Source organism: Oncorhynchus clarkii, chromosome 20, assembly GCF_045791955.1.
Source record: "Oncorhynchus clarkii lewisi isolate Uvic-CL-2024 chromosome 20, UVic_Ocla_1.0, whole genome shotgun sequence".
In the NCBI taxonomy this organism is placed as follows: domain Eukaryota; kingdom Metazoa; phylum Chordata; class Actinopteri; order Salmoniformes; family Salmonidae; genus Oncorhynchus; species Oncorhynchus clarkii.
This window is the reverse complement of record NC_092166.1, coordinates 77,715,175-77,728,503: the sequence shown is the minus strand read 5'-3', so window position 1 is coordinate 77,728,503 and position 13,329 is coordinate 77,715,175. Positions and strand designations below refer to the sequence as shown.

General features: G+C 40.6%; 1 protein-coding gene across 1 annotated transcript in view; it reads right to left on the bottom strand.

Moving 5' to 3' along the window:
- The window catches only part of LOC139375702 (tetraspanin-15-like), a 35,984-nt gene extending 23,119 nt beyond the window's left edge, over positions 1-12,865 (bottom strand). Inside the window, exons 1-2 of the mRNA XM_071117510.1 lie at positions 12,715-12,865; positions 3,989-4,174 (exon numbers count right to left, since the gene is read on the bottom strand). Of these exons, the coding sequence (XP_070973611.1) occupies positions 3,989-4,174; positions 12,715-12,798 (270 nt within the window). The 5' untranslated portion in view covers positions 12,799-12,865. The remainder of the gene's footprint in view (positions 1-3,988; positions 4,175-12,714) is intronic.
- Positions 12,866-13,329: the final 464 nt, after the last annotated feature.

Here is a 13,329-nt window from a genome sequence, read left to right as displayed (position 1 = left end):
GCATTGAAAGTCCAAAGGAACACAGTGGCCTCCATCATTCTTAAATGGAAGAAGTTTGGAAGCACCAAGACTCTTTCTAGAGTCGGCCGCCCGGCTAAACTGAGCAATTGGGGCAGAAGGCCTTGGTCAGGGAGGTGACCAAGAACCCGATGGTCACTGACAGAAATCCAGAGTTCCTCTGTGGAGATGGTTATCCTTCTGGAAGGTTCTCTCATCTCTGCAGCACTCCACCAATTAGATCTTTGATAGTAGAGTGGCCAGACGGAAGCCACTCCTCAGTAAAAAGGCACATTACAGCCCACTTGGAGTTTGCCAAAAGACACCTAAAAAGGACTCTCAGACCATGAGAAACAAGATTCTCTGGTCTGATGAAACCAAGATTGAACTCTTTGGCCTGAAAGCCAAATGTCACGTCTGGAGGAAACCTGGAACCATCCCTACGGTGAAGCATGGTGGCAGCATCATGATGTGGGGACGTTTTTCAGTGGCAGGGACTGGGAGACTAGTCAGGATCGAGGTTAAGTTGAACAGAGCAAAGTACAGAGAGATCCTTGATGAAAACCTGCTCCAGAGCACTAAGGACCTCAGACTGGGGCGAAAGCTCACCTTCCAACAGGACAATGACCTGAAGCACAAAGACAACGCAGGAATGGCTTCGGGACAAGTCTCTGAATGTCCTTGAGTGGCCCAGCCAGACCCCAGACTTGAACCTGATCTAACATCTCTGGAGAGACCTGAAAATAGCTGTGCAGCTACACTCCCCATCCTGCACAGAAGAATGGGAGAAACTCCCCAAATACAGGTGTGCCAAGCTGGTAGCGTCATACACAAGAAGACTCGAAGGCTGTAATCGCTGCCAAAGGTGTTTCAACAAAGTACTGAGTAAAGGCTCTGAATACTTATGTAACGTGATATTTTCGGGGTTTGGCAACAAATAATTTTAAAAAATTGCTTTTCGCTTTGTCATTATGGGGTATTGTGTGTACATTGATGGGGGGAAAAAACGATTTAATCAATTTTAGGATAAGGCTGTAATGTAACAAAATGTGGAGGAAAAAAAATCAAGGGGTTTGAATACTTTCCGGAATGCACTGTATATAAAACCTTCTAATTGACGGAGTTGGTGACCAAGTTACAGTGATGGGCCTCAACATCATGTTCTAACTGAACAGCACTATAGTTGAAAGAACCAAAACCAATCAGCATTAAGTTTATTGCAGGTGAGGGCATATCCTGCCAAGCGCTCAGATGAGCTCCAGCTAGCCGTTTTTACATGGTCCTATTTCTCGCCGGATTTAGCGACCAACCGTTTTTTCCCCCAGGTACAATGGAACCAATGAAATAGTCCCATAATTGTAAAGGCCAAGCTAAATAAAGCACAGCTTAAATACATGAACATACTGTATTTGACATACAGTGCATTCAGAAAGTACCACTTGACTTAGTTCACATTTTGTTATGTTAGAGCCTGAATTCAAAATGGATTAAATACCCCCCCCCCCCCATCTATACAAAACACCCTATAATGACAAAGTGAAAAAACATTTAGACATTTTTGCAAATGTATTGAAAATGACATCTCATGTACATAAGTATTCACACCCCTGAGTGAATACCTTTGGCAGAGATCACAGCTGTGAATCTGAGTAAGTTTTCGATACATGGATTGTACAATATTCACACATTTTTGTTTTAAACATTATTCAAGCCCTATCAAGTTGGTTGTTGATCATTGCTAGACATCCATTTAAGTCTTGCCATAGATTTAAGACAATTTAAGTCAAAACTGTAATTCAATAAAGGTTGTCTTGATAAAATACTAGTGTATATTTGGCCTTGTGTTTTAGGTTATTGTCCTGCTTTAAAGTGAATGTGTCTCAGTGTTTGTTGGAAAGCAGACAACCAGGTTTTGCTCTAAGATTTTGTCTGTGCTTAGCTCGATTACATTTATTTTTATCAACAACAACAAAAATCTCCCTAACCGATGACAAGCATACCCATAACATGATGCAGCCACCACCATGCTTGAAAATATGAAGGGTGGTACTCAGTGATGTGTTGTGTTGGATTTGCCCCAAAACATCATGCGTTGTATTCAGAACATAAAGTTAATTTCTTTGCCACAATTTTTACAGTTTTACTTAGTGCCTTGTTGCAAACAGGATGCATGTTTTGGAATATTATTATGTACAGGCTTCCTTCCTTTCACTCTGTAATTTAGGTTAGTATTGTGGAGTAACTACAATGTTGCTCATCCATCCTCAGTTTTGTCTTATCACAGCCTGTAACTGTTTAACCAGTTATGCATTAGGGGGCGCTCTTTTAATTTTTGGATAAAAAAACATTCCCGTTTTAAACAAGATATTTTGTCACGAAAAGATGCTCGACTATGCATATAATTGACAGCTTTGGAAAGAAAACACTCTGACGTATCCAAAACTGCAAAGATATTGTCTGTGAGTGCCACAGAACTAATGCTACAGGCGAAACCAAGATGAAATTTCATACAGGAAGTACCCCAGATTTTGAATGCGCTGTGTTCCAATGTCTCCTTATATGGCTGTGAATGCGCCAGGAATGAGCCTACACTTTCTGTCATTTCCCCAAGGTGTCTGCAGCATTGTGACGTATTTGTAGGCATATCATTGGAAGATTGTCCATAAGAGACTACATTTACCAGGTGCCCGCATGGTGTCCTCCGTCGAAATTATTGCGTAATCTCCAGCTGCGTGCATTTTCCCATTTGGTTCAGAGGAGAAACCAAACTGCCAGGAATGATTTATCATCGAATAGATATGTGAAAAACACCTTGAGGATTGATTCTAAACAACGTTTGCCATGTTTCTGTCGATATTATGGAGTTAATTTGGAAAAAAGTTTGGCGTTGTAATGACTGAATTTTCGGGTTTCTTTCTTGGCCAAACGTGATGAACAAAACGGAGCGATTTCTCCTACACAAATAATATTTTTGGAAAAACTGAACATTTGCTATCTAACTGAGAGTCTCCTCATTGAAAACATCCAAAGTTCTTCAAAGGTAAATTATTTTATTTGAATGCTTTTCTTGTTTTTGTGAAAATGTTGCCTGCTGAATGCTAGGCTTAATGCTATGCTAGCTATCAATACTCTTACACAAATGCTTGTGTAGCTATGGTTGAAAAGCATATTTTGAAAATCTGAGATGACAGTGTTGTTAACAAAAGGCTAAGCTTGTGAGCCAATATATTCATTTCATTTGCGATTTTCATGAATAGTTAACGTTGCGTTATGCTAATGAGCTTGAGGCTATGATTACGCTCCCGGATACGGGATTGCTCGAAGCTAGAGGTTAAAGTCACCATTGGCCTCATGGTGAAATCCCTGAAAGGTTTCCTTCCTCTTCAGTAACCGAGTTAGGAAGGACACCTTTATCTTTGTAGTGACTGGGTGTATTGATATACAATCCAAAGTGTAATTATTAACTTCACCATGCTCAAAGAGATATTCAATGTCTGCTTTTTAAAAAACTTTTTTTTTTACCCATCTACCAATAGGTACCATTCTTTGTGAGGCATTGGAAAACCTTACTGGTCTTGGTTATTGAATCTGCTTGCAATTCACTGCTCAACTGCGGGACCTTACAGAAAATTGTATGTGTGGGGTACAGAGATGAGGTAGTCATTGAAAAATCATGTTAAACACCATTATTGCACACACAGTGAGTTAATAAATTATATGATGTGACTTGGTAAGCACATTTTGACTTATTTGGGCTTGCCATAACAAAGGGGTTGAATACATTTAAAAACATAATTCCACTTTGACATGATGGGGTATTAACACATTTTAAATTCAGGCTGTAACAAACCAAATGTGTAAAAAGTCAAGGGGCTGTGAATACTTTGAAGGAACTGTATGTATTTGAACCAGGTCTGATGTGTAGTGAACCTGATAAACCTCAAGCTTTATATCCCAGTCTTGGATGAAATTGTGTGAGTCTACTACTCACCACTTTGAGGAGCAGCAGGTTGTCCCTGAGGGAGGCTAACACACCGATGAAGGAGACAATGAACATCACCACCCCCAGGACGATGAGGATGATGGCGGGGGCCAGGAACACCCCCTGCAGGGTTTTGTAGCGCTGTCGCTCCACCTCCGCATAGATACCGATGGCTAGGACGAACCCCCCAACCAGCTACCGGAAATAGAAACATGGAGATCAGAGAATTTAGTATAGGGGACAAGAGTGGTTACCTGTACTGAAAGGTTACTTATAAAATGGGTTGATCCATCCCACCGGTATCCATGTTCCATGCCCTTTTTGAATAGTGTAACTTAGTATTATTTCACCTCATTTTAAACATTCTGTCATAAAGAGCACATATTCAACTTAATAAAAAACAGATTTTTTTTAATTAAGTTTAGACCGCAGCGCCACTCTGGATGCCAATTTGAAAGATTTTTGAATGACAATGACATTAATATATTCAGCATGACATTCATGTGAGTATTATAATATAATTACACAACCCAAAAGTAACGTGAAATGCAATCATAACTTGACAGCAACATATTTAGACTACTCTTGTCTGGGCTTGCTAGCAGTAGCCTGTAGCAGCCAGAAGCCCTGGGCGGAGCATTGCACCCTGGGAAGTGAAATGCACTCTGGGAATAGGTAGTAGGCACTAACTCCGCCATGGTTCGCTGGACATGGGTAAATGTATTTATTTAACCTGGCAAGTCAGTTAAGAACAAATTCTTATTTACAATAACGGCCTACCAAAAGGCAAAAGGGCTCCTGCGGGGGCTGGTATTAAAAATATAGGACAAAACACATCACAACAAGAGAGACAACACTACATAAAGACAGACCTAAGACAACAACATAGCAGCAAAACATGACAGATTAATGGCATTTTTGGATGAATGCCGAAAATAAGGTCTCTGGTAAACAAAGGCTTAGGAGAGTTTACACATTTTGTTTAATGAGATTAAAAAAAGGCACAAAGGCGTCACAGTGGGGAGAACAAGTATTTGATAACCTGCAAAATCAGCAGTGTTTCCTACTTACAAAGCCTGTGGAGGTCTGTAATTTTTATCATAGGTACACTTCAACTGTGAGAGGCGGAATCTAAAACAAAAATCCAGAAAATCACATTGTATGATTTTTAAGTAATTAATTTGCATTTTATTGCATGACAAAAGTATTTGATACATTAGAAAAGCAGAACTTAATATTTGGTACAGAAACCTTTGTTTGCAATTACAGAGATCATACGTTTCCTGTAGTTCTTGACCAGGTTTGCACACACTGCAGCAGGGAATTTGGCCCACTCCTTCATACAGACCTTCTCCAGATCCTTCAGGTTTCGGGGCTGTCGCTAGGCAATACGGACTTTCAGCTCACTCCAAAGATTTTCTATTGGGTTCAGGTATGGAGACTGGCTAGGCCACTCCAGGACCTTGAGATGCTTCTTACGGAGCCACTCCTTAGTTGCCCTGGCTGTGTGTTTCGGGTCGTTGTCATGCTGGAAGACCCAGCCACAGCCCATCTTCAATGCTCTTACTGAGGGAAGGAGGTTGTTAGCCAAGATCTCACGGTACATGGCCCCATCCATCCTCCCCTCAATACAGTGCTTCCTGTCCCCTTTGCAGAAAAGCATCCCCAAAGAATGATGTTTCCACCTCCATGCTTCACGGTTGGGATGGTGTTCTTGGGGTTGTACTCATCCTTCTTCTTCCTCCAAACACGACGAGTGGAGTTTAGAGCAAAAAGCTCTATTTTTGTCTTATCAGACCACATGACCTTCTCCCATTCCTCCTCTGGATCATCCTGATGGTCATTGGCAAACTTCAGACAGGCCTGGACATGCGCTGGCTTGAGCAGGGGGACCTTGCGGGCACTGCAGGATTTTAATCCATGACGGCATAGTGTGTTACTAATGGTTTTCTTTGAGACTGTGGTCCCAGCTCTCTTCAGGCCATTGACCAGGTCCTGCCGTGTAGTTCTGGGCTGATCCCTCACCTTCCTCATGATCATTGATGCCCCACGAGGTGAGATCTAGCCCCAGACTGAGGGTGATTGACTGTCATCTTGAACTTCTTCCATTTTCTAATAATTGCGCCAACAGTTGTTGCCTTCTCACCAAGCTGCTTACCTATTGTCCTGTAGCCCATCTCAGCCTTGTGCAGGTCTACAATTGAACCCTGATGTCCTTACACAGCTCTCTGGTCTTGGCCAGTGTGGAGAGGTTGGAGTCTGTTTGATTGAGTGTGTGGACAGGTGTCTTTTATACACATAACGAGTTCAAACAGGTGCAGTTAATACAGGTAATGAGTGGAAAACAGGAGGGATTCTTAAAGAAAAACTAACAGGTCTGTGAGAGCCAGAAATCTTACTGGTTGGTAGGTGATCAAATACTTATGTCACACAATAAAATGCTAATTAATTAACTAATGTATGCATGTTCTACTAATTATCAACACATTCAATGTAAAAAAATATATATTCTGTCAATTTAGCTAATACACGTTCTTTTTTTTGCCATTGTATCGTCTCAGTATCGAGAATTGTGATACTAAATCTGGTATCGAAGTAAAAAAATCTGGTATTGTGACAACACTACCAAGTGGTGATGCAGCCAGTCAAGAAGCTCTCGATGGTGCAGCTGTAGAACTTTGAGGACATGAGGGTCCATGCCAAATCTTTTCAGCCTGCTGAAGGGGAAGAGGCATTGTTGTGCCCTCTTCCAAGACTGTGTTGATGGGTTTGGACAATGATAGGTCCTTAGTGAAGTGGACACCGGGGGACTCGAAGCTCTCGACCCGCTCCACTACAGCCTCTGTGATGTGAATGGGAGTGTGCTCGGATACTTTGTCTTGCTGACAATGAGGGAGAGGTTGTTGTCCTGGCACCACATAGTTGCAGAGGGAAGTGTTTAGTCTCAGGGTCCTTAGCTTAGTGTTGAGCTTAGAGGGCACTATGGTGTTTAATGCTGAGCTGTAGTCAATAAACAGCATTTTTATGTAGGTGTTCCTTTTGTCCAGGTGGGAAAGGGCTGTGTGGAGTGCAATAGAGATTGTATTATCTGTGGATCTGTTGGGGTGGTATGTGAATTGGAGTGTGTCCAGAATGTCTGGGATGGTGGTGTTTATGTGGGCCATGACCAGCCTTTCAAAACATTTCATGGCTACAGATGTCGCATTGGAGATTCTGGCCTACTTTACCCATATTTTATTTTATTTTTGCAGAAAAAAAAATAGTGTGTAGTTCCAGTAGTTAGCTACATGGCGAGAATATAACTAACTAAGTTTATTGGCTGTCCATTGCCATTTCAATTAGCTGATTAGTTTGCTAAGCATTAGCAGAAAAGCAATACATATGATATTTTACTGAAAGTGTCAAAATATTTCCAGCAAGGAGAAGGGCTCACTCTTTAAAAGTAATGAAAGTTAATAGGAAACAATCTATTTAAAATCACATATTCACAGCACATGAATGCAAACACAGAAACACATTGGTTTAACAGTAAGTGAAAGATCAAATTTTCTTCCAGCTTCACTGTTGGTTGGAAAGCAACTGCGAGGTAGTGATAGTATTCATTTTCCATTGGGAATAGTAACTCCTGCAGCACTAATGAACCAGTATGTAATCCTGATGTAGTATTACAAAAGTGATGTTCTCCGGTGTTCATTACATCTTATACCTGTGACAACTAATCAGTGTCTATGTATGTCTATTTCCCCAGGTGGCAGGTGGGCCACAGGCAGCTGATTGGACAGCTTTCCCCACTTCAGGGCCAATTAGATTTTCTCTTCAAACATCAATGCAGCAATTCTGGCTTTGTTAGTAATTCAAAGAAACTGTCTGTGCACATAATGCCAGAGGTTTTAATTGCAAGTAGAACACTGAGCTCTGCTGTTGTGATTGTGACTGTTCTGATGCTACAGGTGGTCGGTAATTGAAAGAGACACACCAAACAGCTATGAGGCGGCACTGCGTTCTGAACTGAGATTGATACCACAATGTAGGCCTACACAGGAAAGTACAAGGCTTTTCGATCCCTTGATACTAGTCCAAATGGAGGGCGCTATATGTGGTTGCTAGGAAAAACTCCTCATCTACATGCAAACACCCAAGGGAGGAACAGAGTTTGGCAGTAAACAGACCATAGGCCTGTAAACTCTGCACTCTGACTGGAATTTTCTGTAAGGGTTTGTATTTGTTTCTGTGCTCACAACACATTAAAATGCTGTCCTAATGTCAAACAGACCATGTGGAATTGTGCACCAAAGGGTAAGGCAGCTTGTCTGTCTGCTGGTCTAGACAGGAACATCAGCAGGGACAAGGGACCATGACCTCAAGTTGTTGTGAGTTGTAAATTAGCGGAATCTAAAAAGGCAGTACTCAAAGACAGTGCTGGTACGCATGAGTGTTCATCCAGGACAAAAAGTGAAATCTACCCTGCCCTGTCCTCTCACTGTCCGCTTAACATAACCAATTTTAGTGGAACAAAATACCATCCTTGGTTCTATTCATGAACCTCTTGATAATAGCGACTTGCTTTTAAATGACTTATGTGACTTTATATGGCATGAAGGCAGGCTACTAAAAGCATCCAAGATGTAAGCATTGACGTCAGAGTCCGAACGTTTCAGTGACTGCGTGAGTGCATTAAGCATCACTACTAGATATATTTAACAGGACACTCAAGGCACATAAAATAACACAAAGGATTCTAATTGCTGAGGACTATAAGAACCTATTGACTCGCATGTGCATCAGATAATCACGTCAAATCCTTAAATGAAACACCTCTGTAAAATACATTTAGTTTCTCTTCTTTGATATCTGAGTCGTAAAATAATATGTTTTGCTGCAAATACTAGATTTCTTTCCACAGGTCAAACTGTAAAATAATATATAATATGCATATCTAGTTGTTGAGCAAATACACACACTGTTGTTTAAAACAATACTGACAAATCCATAATCCAATACCTATCTGGTATTAGAGGGGCTAGCACGTTGACTAGCTCGTTGGCTAGCACGTTGGCATGGCGCTGTGGATTCTCAACTATCTCCAGGGGCACACATTCATCAGCATGATTTTGTGGTCTGACTCTCTACTTCCCCATTCTTCCCTATGGCAAAGTACTTAGTAACTGTATCAACAGTGAGCAAAAATAATACAAATAAAACATGTTTCTATAAAAATAAAATTGACATCAGCAGAACTACTACTATCCATGCACACACTGAAGCCTTGTGAGTATACCTATTGTCATAGAGTCAACGGACTGGAACACCCTGACAGAAATGCCTGCGAGGAGAAATCCAACAGATTAGTGAGAAAATAATGCGGGAGGTCCATGCAGCCTTTTGTTTATGTTCACAGGAGGCTGGTGGCTACTTCATTGGGGAGGACGGGCTCGTGGTAAAGGCTGGAGCGGAGTCAGTGGAATGGTATCGAATAGGGCAAACACATGGTTTCCATATATTTGATGCTGTTCCGTTCCGGACATTATTATGAGCCGTACTCTCCTCAGCAGCCTCCTGTTGAAGGCCCTTAACATGTGTATGCCTGCTTCCTGATAGCTCTGTCGTTAAGGAGCAGTGAGGGCAATCAAAATAACATTCCTGGTATTAACAAGCCCACAATACGAAACATGAAATGATCAATCATTATTGGACTATAGGCTTTTCGTGCAGGATTCCTGATGGATGATCTGCAGGATTTCCTGTCAATTTTCCAAACACTCAAAATCACAACAATGGGTGAATTCGTCACTGAATGCAGTCCCTTCTTTGAGTAACTGTTTGATTGTTCAACAGATAATCTACTGTGTGTACAATAAAATCAAAAGATATTTCCAACCAACTTTAATGTTGCCAGACTTGGCAGGTTGTTCAGAGCCAATAATACATTAAAAAAAAAAATATATATATATATATATATATATATATATATATATATATATATATATATATATATGTGTGTGTGTGTGTGTGTGTGTGTGTGTGTGAGTGAGAGAGAGAATGTGTGGTAGAGAAAGCACTAAAGATGCCCACATTTGAATCCATTATGCCCAGGAGTGGCCCACACAGCCATTATCAACAAAATACTGTGTAGAAATATTGTTAACCCTAACAATGTAGAAACCTTGATCTGTTCAGGCTCAAATCTACAGTTGAAGTCAGAAGTTTACATACACTTAGGTTGGAGTCATTAAAACTCATTTTTCAACCACTCCACAAGTTTCTTGTTTCCAACAATTGTTTAGACAGATTATTTCACTTAGAATTCGCTGTATCACAATTCCAGTGGGTCAGAAGTTTACATACACTAAGTTGACTGTGCCTTTAAACAGCTTGGAAAATTACAGAAAATTGTGTCATGGCATTAGAAGCTTCTGATAGGCTAATTGACATCATTTGAGTCAATTGGAGGTGTAACTGTGGATGTATTTCAAGGCCTACCTTGAAACTCAGTGCCTCTTTGCTTGACATCATGGGAAAATCAAAAGAAATCAGTCAAGACCTCAGAATAAATATTGTAGACCTCCACAAGTCTGGTTCATCCTTGGGAGCAATTTCCAAACGTCTGAAGGTACCACATTCATCTGTACAAACAATAGTACGCAAGTATAAACACCATGGGACCACACAGCTGTCATACCGCTCAGGAAGTAGACACGTTCTGTCTCCTAGAGATGAACATACTTTGGTGTGAAAAGTGCAAATTAATCCCAGAACAACAGCAAAGGACCTTGTGAAGATGCTGGAAGAAACAGGTACTAAAGTATCTATATCCACAATAAAACAGGTCCTATATCAGCATAACCTGAAAGGCCGCTCAGCAAGGAAGAAGCCACTGCTCCAAAACCGCCATAAAAAAGCCAGACTACAGTTTGCAACTGCACATGGGGACAAAGATCATACTTTTTGGAGAAATGTCCTCTGGTCTGATGAAACACAAATAGAACTGTTTGGCCATAATGACCATCGTTACATTTGGGGGGGGAAAGGGGAGGCTTGCAAGCTGGCGAACAACATCCCAACCGTGAAGCACGGGGGTGGCAGCATCATGTTGTGGGGTTGCTTTGCTGCAGGAGGGACTGGTGTACTTCACAAAATAGATGGCATCATGAGGGAAAATAATGGATATATTGAAGCAAAATCTCAAGACATCAGTCAGGAAGCTAAAGCTTGGTTGCAAATGGGTCTTCCAAATGGACAATGACGGCAAGCATACTTCCAAAGTTGTGGCAAAATGGCTTAAGGACAGCAAAGTCAAGGTATTGGAGTGTCCATCACAAAGTCCTGACCTCAATCCATTGGAAAATTTGTGGACAGAACTGAAAATGGCGTGTGTGAATAAGGAGGCCTACAAACCTAACTCAATTACACCATCTCTGTCAGGAGGAATGGGCCGAAATTCACCCAACTTATTGTGGGAAGCTTATGGTAGGCTACCTGAAACGTTCGACCCAAGTTAAACAATTTAAAGGCAATGCTACTAAATACTAATTGTGTATGTAAACTTCTGACCCACTTGGAATGTGATGAAAGAAATAAAAGCTAAAATAGTTCTCTACTATTATTCTGACATTTCACATTCTTAAAATGAAGTGGTGATCCAAACTGACCTAAGATAGTTTTTACTAGGATTAAATGTCAGGAATTGTGAAACTGTTTTGGCTAAATCAATGTATTTGGCTAAGGTGTATGTAAACTTCCAACTTCAACTGTATTTGCTTTATTGAAACCAAATATGGACTGAATAACTGAAAACTCCTGAGCAATGATTTTCTTTACTCTCTATGCAAAGCATCAATTTATGGATCACCAATAAATATTTAAGTAAATTTGGATTCAGATCATCCATCAAGATCACAAAACATTGGTTCCATTGAACTGTTGAAGAAAATAACCATGAAAGACATGTATTGCTTGTTTAACGAATTGAAATGGCAACCTTCTGAGAGTATAGCGGGCATAATGCACTTTGTGCACTAACAATTTATTCACAAGCCATTGTAAATCTCATTCTACTGACAGATAAAATAGGATGGACTTTCAAGATATCCTATGCACTAACTCTTCTCATAATCCTCTATTTATCCAAACATGGCATTTATTAGCACTTATACTGTCGGTCACATGCCCTTCGACGGCACACACTGTAAAATGTGCATTCCACTAGACTCTGAAGTGAGGCACCAGCAAAAACAAACAATGTAGCAAATTAATACCCATGGCATTTTTTTTTAGCAAATAGTATTTGGTGTATTGGCAAATAGCAAATGCTCTAGAAAATATGCCATTCCATGAGACCATCTATAGGCCTACATTTTTTGTTTGTTATGGTAGCGAAACCTGTGATATTCCTTCAAATGAATCGTGTGTATCACGGCAACAGTAGCCAGTGTGCAAAATGTCACTTCCAGAGGGTGTGGTTACGATACGACGTTCAGATGCCTATCAAACCACTAGCCCCAAAATTAACCGTGTGTAGACTACAATATCGGACACCTGTCGATCCAAACTAACTTTTAAGTTATTGACAATCCTAATAGGCAATTGGATAATATTTTGTGTTTTAAACACCAGCAAGGGCGAATATTAATGGGTTTTTTTGCGGAATGCGCGAGTCCGTTTATACGCCCTCTGTTATTTGCATCGAGTCTGCCTGTATTTGGCGACACGGGGGATATTAAGCATAGACTACTCACCCAGAAGATAGTGGAATATACAATGAGGGCGAACTTTAGGAAGACGTAGGAGAACTTCTCACAATATCTGACATCATTAGACATGTTTGATCCCTCTTTCGATTCCGAAAGATGAACTTCCTGTTTCTCGTCCCACACACCTGGAACTCTGTTAAAGCACCACCTGCCAGCAGTAAATATTTTTTGACTGATAGTCAGACGCCCCAATTAGGACACTGCGAGGAATGAATGGGAGCACTCTGCCACGGTGGCTTCTGTTTTAGTAGGGTCATTTAGTCGGTTTAATTCACAAGTTTCCATTTTTGCGTTTCCCTGAAAGTGCCTGTATTCCAGTTGTTAGGGCAACATATGACGTTTTATGTTGCACTGTTGGTATAAATTCAAAGATGTAGCCTAATGTTTCTACATTACAGACCAAACATGTTTACTCGTAATGAACCTTTTAGTATTTTTTTTATATGGATGTAGCCTACATTGTGTATATAACGCCTGGTTTTAATATAGGCCTATACCAATACTATTGTTGCTTCCCCTGAGTTATAGTTCATATAAGGAAATCAGTCATCTGAAATGATATCTATAGATTTCACATGACTGGGAATACAGATAAGCATC